The sequence below is a fragment of the Lynx canadensis genome, chromosome F2 (genome assembly GCF_007474595.2).
Source record: "Lynx canadensis isolate LIC74 chromosome F2, mLynCan4.pri.v2, whole genome shotgun sequence".
Classification (NCBI taxonomy): Eukaryota; Metazoa; Chordata; class Mammalia; order Carnivora; family Felidae; genus Lynx; species Lynx canadensis.
In genome coordinates this window covers 66,297,109-66,312,975 of record NC_044320.2, presented here as the reverse complement: position 1 = coordinate 66,312,975, position 15,867 = coordinate 66,297,109, and the positions used below count along the sequence as shown (strand labels likewise).

The window sequence follows — 15,867 nt, the reverse complement described above, 5'->3', positions numbered from 1 at the left end:
TCTACTGTGACTGGCTTGTTTCATGTAACATAATATTCTCAAGGTTCATCCATGATATAGTACATACCAGTACTTCATTCCTTTTTATTTCTAAATAATAGTCCATTGTATGAATATACTAAATCTCACTTATCCATTCATCAGTTGCTGGAAATACTGGGTTGTTTCCACTTTTGACAGTTATGAATAGTGCTATTATGACCATCTGTGTACAAGTTTTGTGTGGACAAGTTTCATTTCTCTTGGTTATACACCTAAGAGTAGAATTGCTGGGTTGTAACCATGTTAAATCTTTTGAGGAACTGTCAGACTGTTTTCCCAACTCACTGTACCATTTTACATTCCTACCAGCAGTACGAGGGTTCCAGTTTCTCTACATCTCCTTGCCAGTAGTTCTTATTATCTGCCTCTTTAATTATAGCCATACTAGTGAGTGTGAAGTACTACCTCGTTGTGGTTTTGATTTGCATTTCTCTGGTTAATGATGCTGAGCATCCGAACATCAGTTCATGTACTTACTGGCTGTTTATATATTTTCTTTGGAGAAACATCTATTCAGATTTTGCCCATCTTTTAATTGAGTTATTTGCCTTTTTACTGATGAGTTCTTTATAATCTAGATGCAAATCTATTATCAGGTACATAATTTGCAAAAATTTTCTCCCATTCTGTGGGCTGTCTTTTCACTTTCTTGATGGTGTCCTTTGTAGCACAAAAGTCTGCTTTTTATTTTCCTACTTTTTTCTTTCGTTGCTTGTACTTTTGGTGTCATATCTAAGGTTTTGCCAAATCCAAAGTCAGGAAGTTTTAGGCCTATGTTTTTTTCTAAGAGTTTTCTAGTTTTACTTCCTATACTCTGGTGGTGGATACATTTGGTGTGAGGTAGAGGTCAAATTTCATTCTTTTGTGTGTAACTATCCAGTTATCCCAGCACCATTTGTTGAAAAAATTATTCTTTCTTTATTAAATTGTCTTAGCATTACAGCTAACAGTTTAAAAATAATTTCAAACCAGAAACATATAAGTATTCAGAAAATAATCAAGAGTCATCCCTACAATCACCCACCTCCTCCCTCCCACACACAAAAAACTGAGGGAAGTTACTTTCAGTTGCATGAAAGACACTGCATACTTACCCTAATTACTGAAAACACCATAATCAATCCTAATTAAATACTAACTTTTAAAAAAACTATTAGCTGGTATCAATATAGTTCAGGATGTAGAATAAAGTGAAAATGGAAAGTTAAAAAGAAAAGGATTAAAAAAAGAGGGGAGGATGTTAAGAGAGAAATTTATAGCTTTAAATTTATTTTTTTTTTTAATTTTTTTTTCAACGTTTATTTATTTTTGGGACAGAGAGAGACAGAGCATGAACGGGGGGAGGGGCAGAGAGAGAGGGAGACACAGAATCGGAAACAGGCTCCAGGCTCTGAGCCATCAGCCCAGAGCCTGACGTGGGGCTCGAACTCACGGACCGCGAGATCGTGACCTGGCTGAAGTCGGACGCTTAACCTACTGCGCCACCCAGGCGCCCCAGCTTTAAATTTAAATAATTCTACCTTTATTAGAAAATAAAAATAGAGAAAATCTGTGAAACCAAAACCTGTTTCTTTGAAAAGATCAATAAAACTGATAAACCATTAGCTGGATTGGCCAGCAAAACAAGAGAGGCACAGATTTACCTATATCAAAATGAAAGAGCTAGAGACTTTACAGATATTAAATAGATAGTAAGGGAAGATTATAAATAATTTTATGCCAATAAAATTGATAACTTGGATGAAATGGATAGATTTATTGAAAAATAAAACTAACAAAGCTTACTCAAGAAAAAAGACATAACCTTAAGAGGACTCTATTAAAGAAATTAAATTCATAGTTTAAAATGTCCAGCAAAGAAAATTCCAAGCACAGATGGCTTCATTGATGGATTCTACCAAATAGTTAAGAAAGAAATAATATCCTCTAGAAAACAGTATGGAGGTTCCTCAAAAAGTTAAAAACAGAACTACCCTACAATCCAGTAATTGCACTACTAGGTATTTATCTATAGGATACAAAAAAACAGACTCAAAGGGGTACAGGCACCCCAATGTTTATACCAGCATTATCAACAACAGCCAAACTATGGAAAGAGCCCAAATGTCCATCAACTGATGAATGGATGAAGAAAATGTGGTAAACACACACACACACACACACACACACACACACACACACACACACACTGGAATATTATCCAGTCATAAAAAAGAATGAAATCTTGCCATTTGCAATGACATGGATGGAGCCAGAGTGTGAAGTAAGTCAGGGAGAGAAAGACAAATACCATTATGATTTAACTCATACATGGAATTTAAGGAACAAAAGAGATGAAAGGATGGGAGGGAGAGAAAAAAAGAGAGAGGGAAACAAACTGTAAGAGACTCCTAATGATAAAGAACTGAGGGCTGATGGAGGAAGGTGGGGGAGGAATGAAAGAGATGGGTGATGGGTATTAAGGAGGGCACTTGTTATGATAAGCACTGGGTGTTGTACATAAGTGATAAGTCATTGAATTCTACTCCTGAAAGCAATACTGCACTGTACGTAAACTGACTAGAATTTAAATAAAAATTTGAAGGGAAAAAAAAAGAAATATCAGTTATTACAAAATCTACCTGAAAACGAAAGAGAAACAAACACTTCTCAACTCTATTTTATGAAGCCAATATTACCCTGATTAAACAGTCATTACAAGACAACTACATTCTGGGGTATCTGGGTGGCTCAGTTGGTCAAATGTCTCTCTTGATTTTGGCTCAGGTCACGATCTCTCGGTTCATGGGATCGAGCCCTGTGTTGGGCTGTGCTCTGGTAGTGTGGAGCCTGCTTGGGAATCTCTCTCCCATTCTCTCTGCCTCTCCCCAACTTATGCTCTCTGTCTCTTTCTCTCTCTCTCTCAAAATAAATAAACATTAAAAAAAATTACATGCCATCATACCGACATAAGTCACAAAACACTCAACAAAATAAGTGATTTGAATCCAGCCGCAAAGTTGACTCAACATCCAAAAATCAATATAATTCACCCTATCGATAAACTAAAGAGAAAAACCATAAGATCATCTCAATAGATGCAGGAAGAGAGCACCTAATAAAATTCAACATCCATTCAAAATATAAATTCTCAGTAAACTACCAATTGAAAGGAATGTCTTCAACCTGAAAAACCTAGAGGCTGAATGCTAATGCCTGCCCCCAAAGATCAGGAACAAGGCAAGGATGTCTGCTGTCACCACTCCTATTCCACAATGAACTTACAGCCAGTGCAATAAGGCAAGAGAAAGAAATACAAGGCATACTAACTGAGAAGGAAAAAAATAACTTTTTTACTTGCAAAAGATATGATAACCTACATAGACAATCCCATAGAATCTGATCAAAAGCTACTAGAATATGTGAATTTAGCAAGTCACAGGATACAAGGTCAATGCATAAAAACCAATTTTCTATGCACTAGCAAAGAACAAAAGGAAATTGGAATTTTTAAAAAGCATCTTTTACAAGCATTCCCAAAACATGAAATATTTAGGATTTCCAAGAATTGTATACTGAAAATTACAAAATTTTGATGACAGAAATTAAAGAACGCTTAAATAAATGGAGAAATACAAAGTTTTCATGAAATGAGAAGAATTGATGTAAAAATATCAATTATCCTCAATTTGATCTATATAGTCAACAAATCACAGTAAAAATCCCAGATTTTTTTTATAGAAACTGACAGGTTGATTCTAAAATTTATATGGATAAGCAAAGCACCTAAAATATCCAAAAAGTTTTTTTGGTAAAGAATAAAGATGTTTGCAATGACATAGACAGAGCTAAAAAGTATTATGCTAAGTAAAATAAGTCATAGAAAGACAAATACCATGTGATTTCACTCATGTGGAATTTAAGAAATAAATGAGCAAAGGGAAAAAAAGGGGGGTGAGGGAGAGGCAAATCAAGAAACAGACTCTTAACTACAGAGAACAAACTAATGGTTACCAGAGGGGAGGTGGGTGGGGGATGAGTTAAATAGGTTTGGGCATTAAGGAGTGCACTTGTTGTGATGAGCACTAAGTGTTGTATGGAAGTGTTGAATCACTATATTGTATACCTGAAACTAATTATTACACTGTATGTCAACTGGAATTTAAATTAAAACTTTTAGAAAATAGAAAAAAAAGAATAAAAATAGAAGACTCATACCAACCGATTTCAAGAATTACTATAATGATACTGTAATCAAGACTACAGTATTTGTTAAAGGAGAGACATATAGATCAACAAATCAGAAAATAGTATCTAAAAACAGACCCACATATACATGGTTAATTGATTTTTAAAAATAATTTTACTGATGCTATATTTTGCATATACCCTTTTCAAGTGTATAACCCATGGTCAGTTGATTTTTGATGAAGCTACCAAAGTAATTCAATGGACAAGGCGTACTGTTTTCAACAAACAGTGCTGGCACAATTGGATGTCCATACATAAAAAAAATGAACCTCAACTCATACCTTGTGACATATAAAAAAATCAATTTGAAATAGATCATAAACCTAAATATAAAACCTAAAACTATAAAAACCCCTAGAAGAAAACATAGAAGAAAAATTTTGTGACCTTTGATTAGGTAAGGATTGTTTGGATAGGGCACAAAAAGTATAAATCATGAAAGAAAAAAAGTGTTAAATTGGTTATCAAAATTGAAATCTCTGATCTTCAAAAGATACTGTTAAGAGAATGAAAACACCAATTACAAACTGGGAGAAAATATTTGCAGAACACTTACCTGATAAATGATGTGTGCCTAGAATATATAAAGAACTCTCAAAACTCAACTTAAAATAAAGATTCAAGCCAATTTAAAGATGAGCAAAGGATGGGGTGCCTGGATGGCTGTCAGTTGAGCGTCCGGCTTTGGTTCAGGTCATGATCTCACATTTCATGAGTTTGAGCCCCATATAGGGCCCACTGGTGTCAGAGCAGAGCTCACTTCCGATCCTCTGTCCCACTCTCTCTGCCCCTACCCTAATCACACTCTCTCAAAAATAAATAAAACATTTTAAACAAATGAGCAAAGGAAGAAGTAGGAAGCAAATAAGCATATGAGAAGATGGTCAACATCATTGGATATTAGGGAAATGCAAATTAAAACCACTATGAGATAGTACTATAAACCTATTAAAATCGTTTTAAAAACAAAAACTGATACTACCAAGTGTTGGTAAAGAAAGATACAGAGCAACTGGAACTCCAATGCAGTGCTAGTAGGAATAAAAAATGATCCCGCTACTTTGGAAAATGGTTTGGAAGCTTCTTATAAAGATAAACATACACTTACCATATGACTCAGCAATCCCATTCATAGGTATTTACAAAAGGGAAGTGAAATATATGTCCACACACAAAGACCTGTTCACAAATGTTTATGGTGGCCTTATCCATAGTAAACCAAAACTGAAAATAATCCAAATGTCCTTCAATTGGTTATGGATTTTTAAAAATGTGACATATCCATGTCCAATGGAGTATTACTCAGCATAAAAAACAATGAACTACTAATATATGCAACCAGATAGATGAATCTCAAAAGCATTAAGCTAAAACGGAAATTGGCAAATTTTTCCTGTAATGGAACAACACAGTAAATACTTTATGTTTTCAGACTATATAGTCTCTGTTACAACTATTCAACTCTGCCATTGTAGTGTGAAAGCAGCCATAGACAATGTGAGTATGGCTGTGTTCTTTTTGGCTGTGTTCTGATAAAACTTTATACACAACGGGCAGCAGGCCTGATATGGCCCACAAACAGTAGTTTGCCAACCCCTGTGCTAAATCAAAGAAGCCAGACACAAAGGGTTGTATTAAATTAATCCATTTATATGGCAATAATGAAAAAGCAAACATAAAGAGACAGAAATAAAATCAGTGGTTGTCAGGGCCTAGGGGTAGGGGTAAGGGATTCATTAGAACGGAGCACAACTTTTTGGAATGATGGAAATGTTCTGTATCTTGACTGTGGTGGTGGCTACTGGGCTGTATATGTTTGTCAAAATTCATATTACACTGAATACCTACAAAGGGTGAATTTTACTATATGCAAATATGCTTCAACAATCCTGTCTTAGAAAGAAAGGAATGAAAGAAGTAAGATCAAGGGAGAAAGGAAGGAAGCCAGCAATTCTTTGGTCCCTGATTCAAATAAAATAAAAGAAAAAAAAAATGGAGACAATCAAAAATCAAGGAAATTTAAACACTCACTGAATATTTGGTGATGTTTTAAAAATTATTTTTCATATTTTTAATATGTGATAATATATTGTAATTTTTTAAGGAAAGTTCTTACTTTTAGAGATACATACTAAAGTTCTTACAGATGAAATTATATTATGTCTGGATTTCTTTTAAAATAGTCCAGTTGATGTAAATAGAAATGTACTGAGAATTGCTGAAGACAAGTGGTGGGTTAACAGGAGTTCATTATATTATTCTTGCTACTTTTACATATGTTTGAACATTTCTACAACAGCCAAGTTGGGTTGTTTTTGTAAGAAGGAAAAAAAGTGTGTAAGAGCTAAAATCCATAAATAGTGACTGTGCACTTAATGTCTACAGAGGTCCGATAGGTGGAAAAATGAGAAAAGCCAGAGTGATAAAGTCTGGGGCCAAAATTATTCACATCAAATCTTTGAAAAAACATGTGAGATCCAAACACACACACACATTGCCAACATTTCTCTTAAGACCTTAAAACTCTGAAGTTGCATACTTGCATATATCTTTACAAACAATGCATATACAATATGAGAAGTTAAATATATAAAATGAACTATTTCTTAAAATCCAGAAAACACTGAGGTATATAATAAGAATAGCCAAAACACAACAACAACAACAACAACAAAAATACTGTATTATCTGGTTCTGGAAGTCACTAGCATTACAATCAATTCTGCTTCTAATTTCACAATTTGTCCTTAGAATCATATACATAATTTAATGAGAAAATAGGAGCAAGAAAGTGATAGGAGACTTTTTGTAATATTATAGCAGAAAATATAGCTGACCATATCAAGAGAATAATCCACTTTAATTAGGCAGACTGCTGAAGAATATATACCTAAAATAAATGTTGGTGGACATTTAGGCTCTTTCCATAATTTAGCTATTGTTGAGAGTGCTGCTATGAACATTGGGGTACAAGTTCACTCTTATGTGGATCCTGAGAAACTTAACAGGAACCCATGGGGGAGGGGAAGGAACAAAAAAAAAAAAAAGAGGTTAGAGTGGGAGACAGCCAAAGCATAAGAGACTGTTAAAAACTGAGAACAAACTGAGGGTTGATGGGGGGTGGGAGGGAGGGGAGGGTGGGTGATGGGTATTGAAGAGGGCACCTTTTGGGATGAGCACTGGGTGTTGTATGGAAACCAATTTGACAATAAATTTCATATATTAAAAAAAATAATAATAATAAAATAAAATAAAATAAATGTTGGAAATAGCCTTATTTTTATTTAATTTTTTTGTTTCAGAGAGAAAGCAAGCATGAGCAGGGGAGAGGGGCAGAGAAGAGAGAAAGAGAGAGAATCTTAAATAGGCTCAGCGTCTGTCACATAGCTCAACAAAAGGCTTGATCCCATGACCCTGGGATCATGACCTGAGCCAAAATCAAGAGTCGGATGCTCAACCAACTGAGCCACCCAGGTGCCCTGGAAATAGCTTTTAGAAGAATACTATCTGATCTTTCTTAATCTTATAATAGCTTAAATGGAGATATTATCTAAGAATAAAATCATATATTAACTATACCCATGGTTTTCTTCATAATATTGTAGAACACTCCACCCTGCTGGAACATGTGAGGAAGCCCCTTTGCATAAGACCATACATCTTCTCCTGTAAAATAAAAACAAACAGTATTAGCAACAAACAAAAGAATTCCACCCAGGGTTGCCTAATGATTAACCTTGAACAGAGATTGCAAGGTAGATCTCCTAAATAAGTGATGCAGCTTGGTATAACATAAGGAGATGATATGGAGTGATGGGACTGCGGTAAACTGGAAAACCCATGACCTATCTAAAGGTGGCAGCCACTGACTGCCAAGTGCTATCATAGCAGAGTGTAAGCCCAATGCTTTAAGACCATCTGGCTTTTCAGAAGCCAGAAAGCTAGGTTTTTCATGTGAATTCTCCCTATTTTTAAAGTAGAAACTAATTCAAAAATGTCTTTAAAACTGCATGAGTCAATACTGGGCATATGAAACAAAATATATCTGAAGACTCAATCCAACTCAAAGGAAAGTATTTCTCAACACTGAACTAAACCAACAGAGAGAGTGATAGGAAGATATTTATTTTTAACAAGTAGAATACAGAACATTCTATATTTATGTTAAAACTAAACAAAAATAGATGGAAGAGGCTAGGGAGAGAAGTCTATAGGTAGACTGAAGATAAGTAATTGATGTTGTATTGTGTTGTTCCAAAGTTGACTTTTTTAAATAGAAATTTAGAGGGGAAATGACTTGTTGAAGAGATTTAGAATAACCTATAGAAGTCCACAAAATGTCCCCAAGCAAATCACCATTTCACAAAAATATTTTTTCAAGAACATCCTTTGACAGTGACTATTCAATAAGAAGTTTCAAATAAAAAGTTAAGAATGATGATCACTGTTCAAAAAGGTAATAAAGAATGGAAAGAACGTAATAGTTACTTCTGGTAACTAGAGGAATGGTTGTTTTTGTTTCCTTATACTTTCACTATTTTCTCATCTGATAATGTACATGTACGATCAGAATTTTTTAAGTTAATCTTAACAAAGAAAGGTTTTTATTTTTCCTACTAGAAGATTATACTGGGTCTGAGTTTTGAATGGAGGTTACTGATGATGAGGCTTAATCACTATGTACATGCAATCTCTCAGAGCTCTAACCCCTTCCCACATTTATAAACAAGAATAGGAATTTGCATGGCAGTTGGCTAAAGTTATTCAGTACATCAGTTTAAAGTATGCAAATTTTAAAAGGCCAGGCACTTAAAGTTTCGGTTGAATAGAACATTTACTTACACACAAACACTTCATTCATTAATGATACAGTATTACCAGAAATTGGTTAAATTTAAGGGTGGGCATACAAATTTAAAATTTTAATATTAATAAAATCCCCAAATAGAGAATGTTAATAACTTCTAGTAGAAGTTCTGGTTGCTGAATTTATCATTAGACTTCATTTGGATGAATTATTTCTATGATAACCTTTCATTTACTTATCAATATTACTTTGTACTATTTTATAAAATATCAGAATACAATTTATTTGGAAAACGTAAAAAATTATAATGGTAGCACTTAAGTTTTTTTGGTAAAAGTCTGAACGGGTCTCAAATTAGGGAACTCTTCAGAATTGACCACCATTAAATACTAGTAAAAAAAAAAATGACATTTCTTAGTGCTTTACATAACTTAACTATTCCTATTCCTTAACTATTCTGGAACTCTAACCAATTAGAACTCTATTGGAGTGGTTATTAATCTTGTTTTCATTCTGTCCCTCTAAGGATCCTTCTTTTTTTTAATTGTTCCTAAGGACCCTTTTAAGACACTATATTCCTATGCTGCCTCCTTCATTACATTTGAATACTACAGATATACAGATATACTGTTTGTCTATGTACTACATCAGAATTTTATTCATTAAAGTTTTTTTTACTCTCTCCATCTCCCAAGAACCAAATTCACCCCCTTTGAGAGCAATATGTGGCCCCACTGAGTATGCATGCTCTGTTGCTTAAGGTAAGGATAAATAAATCAAAACCTCTATTATCTACCCAGCTTTGAGCTGGAACTTTACAGTTTCATTTTCTCATCACAACTAAGTCCTATTTTACAGAAAAAGAAACAAGCTCAGAGTTTAAGCAATTCTCCCAAGATCAAACAGCTAGTAAGTGGCAGAGCCAGGATTTGAATCCTGTGTATCATTCCAAAGCTTAAACCTACCCTTTCCATTGATATTAAACCTCTACCAGAGGTCAAATTGTGTTACTACAAATTTGACAGAACTATCCGCAGTCTTTTCTTACAGAAATCCATGGCATCAACAACTGGTTAGGAGGAAAAAGTAGGCAAATTATTTCCTTTGGTATACAGATACTTCCAATAGTTGGCAACAGAACCAAAAAAAGAAATTAGAGGTCAGGAAAAATGGATTGTGACATTCTGCACAAGAGCCCCATTAGCATCATATGGCTCTCCACTGCATTTGTCTCCATCAATTCTACAATTGCCCTGGTTCAGGCCTGTCTCCTATTCGAATTACTGCCACCATCTCCTTAACTGGTTTTCCCTCCAATCTTGTTCTCAAATCCCTCCTCCATAATACCTTCAGAGTTGCACCTTTAATGGTTCCCCCAAAAACATAAGGTAAAGTCCAAGCTCCTTTTTCATGGCAGATAAGAGTAATCCTTGCATTCTCTCCTATCCCACATCTCACATCATACCCTAACTTGAGTTTTATAAAGCAACACCACCAAAATGCTCTCTGGTTCCCAATGGCCAATAATTGCTATATATTCTTTAAAACTCGGGGCGCCTGGGTGGCGCAGTCGGTTGAGCGTCCGACTTCAGCCAGGTCACGATCTCGCGCTCCGTGAGTTCGAGCCCCGCGTCAGGCTCTGGGCTGATGGCTCAGAGCCTGGAGTCTGTTTCCGATTCTGTGTCTCCCTCTCTCTCTGCCCCTCCCCCGTTCATGCTCTGTCTCTCTCTGTCCCAAAGATAAATAAACGTTGAAAAAAAAAAAATTTAAAACTCAATTTAGGTGTCACTTTCTCTAGCATTCTTCAGAGTGGTGGATAGGTAGGTACCTTCCTTGCTACTCCTATGCATATGAGTACCACAGCCCTCATCATACTACAGGGTAATTTAGTGTATTTTTCTGTTTCCCCTTCTAGACTAGCCTTTCAAAGTCAGGAAAAGGTCACTGGTCTATCTGACTTTCTATTTCCAGGGCCTGGCACGGTGCTAGGTAGACAGTATCATTCTTAACATTCATTGAATGAATGTACATGAATGAACAGTATAAATGACGTTTTTCCTTTTAACAGTGCCTCAAATAAGTTCAGAAAAACTTAACTGAAGCAGCACCATGATAACTGTTCTTCAGTGTCAATACTGATAAAATATAACTAATGGAACCATCTATACCTCTTCATGAATCTAATAAAAAAAATCACAGCAAAAACAAAGGAAAAGACTTTTAGGTACAAACTTCCAGTTATCAAATAAATAAGTCATGGGAATGTAAAGTACAGCATGGTGACTATAGTTAATACTGTATTGTCTATTTGAAAGTTATTAAGAGTAATCTTACAAAAAAGGGAAAGAATTATTTTTCTACCATTTCATTAGAAAGCAAACTCTTGGAGAATAGGAAAAGCTTGGTAAAACACTGAACAAATATTGTATTAATTCATATTGTTAGTCCTCAATTAATTTTACTTTTATTTTATTAAAAAAATTTTTTAATTTATTTATTTTAAGAGAAAGAGAAACAGAGCACACAAGCAAGGGAGGGGCAGAGAAAGAGGGACAGAGAGAGAATCCCAAGCAGGCTCCATGCTATCAGTGCAGAGCCCAATGTGGGGCTCAAACTCACAAACTGTGAGATCATGACCTTAGCTGAAGTCCGAAGAGCCGGATGCTTAACCAACTGAGCCACCCAGGTGCCCCAATTTTACTTTATAATTCATTTGTTTCTCCACAGTGAACAGTAAAATATTTATATTCAACATATTGTGTGTATGTATAAATGTAGAAAAAAGTCTGTATCACCATCAATAATCTCTGTCTAAACTTTGTCTTCCTCCTAAAAATCTTCAGTTCTCCTATCTAAGTTATATATGGCAGTGATATTACAGATCGTTTTTCTTTTGGTTTATCTGACTTTTTTCCTCCTTAAGAAGCAATATTTAATTTTTAAAAAGCATGTTAAAATGAAACATTTTTAAAATTTTCATTTTTCTAACTTTTACTACTAATAAAATCATGGGGTTAAAAGTGGGCTTTAAGCTCATCATTCCAATCTTTTTTTTATTTGGGGAAGAGGGGCAGAGGGACAGAGAGAGAGAACCCCAAGCAGGCTCCACACTAAACAATGTGGGGTTCAATCCTACAACCCCAGGATCATGACCTGAGTTGAAATAAAGAGTCAGACGCTCAACAGACTGAGCCACACAGGCACCCCCGTCATTCTAATTTTCTAACTAGATTTTTAAAAAGGCAATTTGAAGTTTCTACTTTGCAATTTATAAAGTGAGCAAATTTTAAATTCTAACACCTATATGAAATTTATTTATGTGTTTTTATTGAGGCATAATTGACACACAATGTTACATTAGTTTCAGGTGTATAACACTGTGATTTGACAACTCTATAGGTTATGCTACACTCAACATAAGTGTAGCTGCCACCATACACTATTACAATACCGCTGACTATAGTCCCTAGGCTTTAACTTTCATCCCCATGACTTTTTCATTCTGCAACTAGAAGACTGTACCTCCCATGCCCCTTCACCCATTTGGCCCACTTCCCATCCCCACGACCATCAGTTTGTTTTCTGTATTTATGGGTCTGTTTCTGCTTTTTTGTTTTGTTTTTTAGATTCTGCATACATGTAAAATCATATGGTATTTGTCTTACTCTGTCTTATTTTACTTAGCATAATACCCTCTAGGTCCGTCCATATTGTTGCAAATGGCAAGATCTCGTTCTTTCTTTATGGCTGAGTAATGAAATGAAATATATTTTTAAATGCCCCCCCCTTTATATTTTTAAACATGCCCAAAGGTACTAAACATTAACTCTGAACTCCAATATCTATGACCATAAAATAAACTGGCCAAAATGTAAATTTAAACTAGGAACATGGGACTGTTTCTACTAGAAATACTCCTAAGGGTATTCATTAGCTGAAAGAACCATTGCCATCACTCCACCCTTCTTGCAGATCCTCCCATCTAAAAATGTATCTACTTTATCAGTAGTCAAAACCATTTCTAAGAAAGGCATGCCTGTTTTTTTCCTTATACTGAATCCCTGAAGTATATCCAGCCCATACAACTTTTAGCAGCATCATTAGCATTAAATGATGTATTTATCACACACACACACACACACACACACACAGTCTCTGGGGAGTAAAAATGTTACAGGCAACTATCATATTTTACTTTATACACACTTAAATTCTTTGAATTTTTAAAAATATTATCTTATAACTGAAAAATATGAAGGAAAATAAAAAATATCAAAGTAGCTAAGCACAGAAAGGAACAGAATCAATGTTTAACTTAATCTTCAAAGTATGATAGTATAAATTCATGTATAGACTACTATCTCTGCCTTTGAGTAGTTTATAATAAATACGGTGGGGTAAGCAAATGAATAAGTAAACCAACAAATAAGATAATGGAAACCTGTAATAGGTGCTATAAGAGAAATGAACTGGGTACCATGAGAGAGGGGGCCCGCTTAGAGTGGTTAGCAAAGGTCTCTCAAACCCTTAGAAAAGGTAGTCAGGAGAAAGCCTCTCTAAGGTGGTATTTAAGCCTACACCTAAACGAGAAGGAGCCAACAATTCAAACAGCATAACGCTTGATGAACTATTTTCATAACAGCTCAGTTCACATCTGGTAATTCACAAAGTAATTTCTGCATTTTGAAATTTGCAATTTTATAAATAAGCCCTGTCATTTTCCATTTTCCAGTCCTCTCCAAACTAAACATCAATAGTTCTCCATCACTCTTTACATAAGGTTGTGTGTATATATAACTATCCCCAAACTGACATTTTTACCAACACATCAGTTTTTATTAAGAATGTCTTCTGCATAATTCAAATACAGTTATAAGAAAATTAGAGGTAAAAAAACTAATGTTTAATACAGGGACTAATACAGGCCACGCAGTGTCTTAGTACACTACAGCAGAAAGTCTCTCAAGTGCTACACTATGAAATCAGCAAAACACTCTTTTTATGCTCAAATTTTGTGTTGGGAATAGAAGATTTAAAGAGATTTGTGTATTGAGAAGGGAAGCAACATAAATGTTGGAGGTAAAGAGGAAAGTGATCATAACAAGAAGACACTACCTTACTGAACTCATTGCAGTCAATAGTCTAGTACTCAGATATTCAGGTTGAGAAACCTCAAACTAAACTCAAAAAGTGACCAATTATAAACCAGAACTACATTTTACTAATTTTCATTATAAAATATATTATTATGCTAATCAGACTTTTACAGTACTGATCATAATCTCACCCTTGCCAATTTATTTATCTACAATGGAGAACACAGTCTTCTAAGTGAAGACTACAGGTATGCTCTCACCTGTACATCAATACTTAGGAAGTTAAATGAATGATCAGAATACTTGATGAATACAGAATCCCTAAACAGATACAGTTCTTTCAGCCAGGCCATGGTGAGGACTGATCAAATATTCCAGCCCCTAGAGATTATCTTTCTAGTTACCAGAATTTTCATGAACCCCAGATGATGTATCTTTTCCCTTTGTACAGTAGTGTATAAACAGTGCCAAATTCTGCTTTTCAACTCTTTTTCAATGTTCAATGCTGACCATCCATTCCATTTCTGCTGACACAGCCTTTCTTTAGACATGTTAATGTCATCTATTTAATCCAATCAAAAACATTCAGGGTGCCTACAACCTGCTGGGCACTATACTAGGTACTGAGCATCCAAGGTTAGATAAGAAATGAGCCACATCCTCAAGAGTTCATCTTCTACTGAGGAAGACCTTTTCTTTTCCTGTTTTTGACCTGGGAGATTGCCAGTTTTTAAACTACCTTCTGCATGTATCTAATTTTATCCATTCTTTGCCGATGTTATTTGATTTTCACAGTTCTAGGAGGATTTTACTGTTGCCCTGTGTATCAACCACAAAAGGCATTTTGTACAGAGGCAACTGAAGTATCGGGGAGTTAAGCAGCTTGCCTGAATCACTAAGTTAATAAGTAGTGGAGCCAAGATTCAAATTCGAGGTCTTTCTGACTCCAAAGATCACACAATCTTTCCTATTATTTCATGCAGTCTCTAAGAAACTAAAAACTCTAAGAGATAGAAATACACAAAGTGCCTAGTACATTTCTTGACATATCCCCCGATTTGATGGCTATGTCTGCCAAAATAAAATCTACAATATCAATATCAAGTTATTAATGTGTACAGGGCTTTTAGATCTCCTATTAACTTCTAGGCCCCCAAATTTAACAAGCCAGGAATAATCTTTATTTTGGTAGGTCAAGGCCCAACTCACTGATACTTAGTACTCTTAGAAAACAGAATCAAAACCCAGATCACTTTTCTAGTTAAAAACTCTAATTTCAGCAAAAATAAGGCTCTTCTAATATGTAATATAAATTTTAACTCTACTTTAAGCCTTAGTAAAGCATATTAACAGTGATTTAAAAACAAAGAGTAAGCAAATAAAAATAATGTAAAAAGTGCACCATTGGATCATATCCCAAATCATCTAAAGCTTTAGTTTACATATTTGGTTGATATTTTTAATTTATGCTGAATTATTAAAAAGAAATGCTTCTTAAGAAACACATTAACATCCACCTCTGTTTCTTGTATTTCTCAGGAGTTATAATAGTACAATATGTTTGAAAGCAAAGAGTCACTGAGCAAGGAAATTACTTAAACACAAATCCTAATGTACAAATAAAAATGTGATGAACTAGGAAAGGAAGAACAGGAAATGGAGGACAGAGACTATTAGGTGGGAGTGCAGTGA

The 15,867-nt window shown here is 34.9% G+C and overlaps 1 protein-coding gene across 1 annotated transcript in view; it reads right to left on the bottom strand.

Moving 5' to 3' along the window:
- VCPIP1 (valosin containing protein interacting protein 1) overlaps positions 1 to 15,867 on the bottom strand; it is a 29,178-nt gene that overhangs the window by 9,897 nt on the left and 3,414 nt on the right. The window contains exon 2 of the mRNA XM_030303753.1: positions 7,852 to 7,938. Coding sequence (XP_030159613.1) covers positions 7,852 to 7,938 — 87 coding nt within the window. The remainder of the gene's footprint in view (positions 1 to 7,851; positions 7,939 to 15,867) is intronic.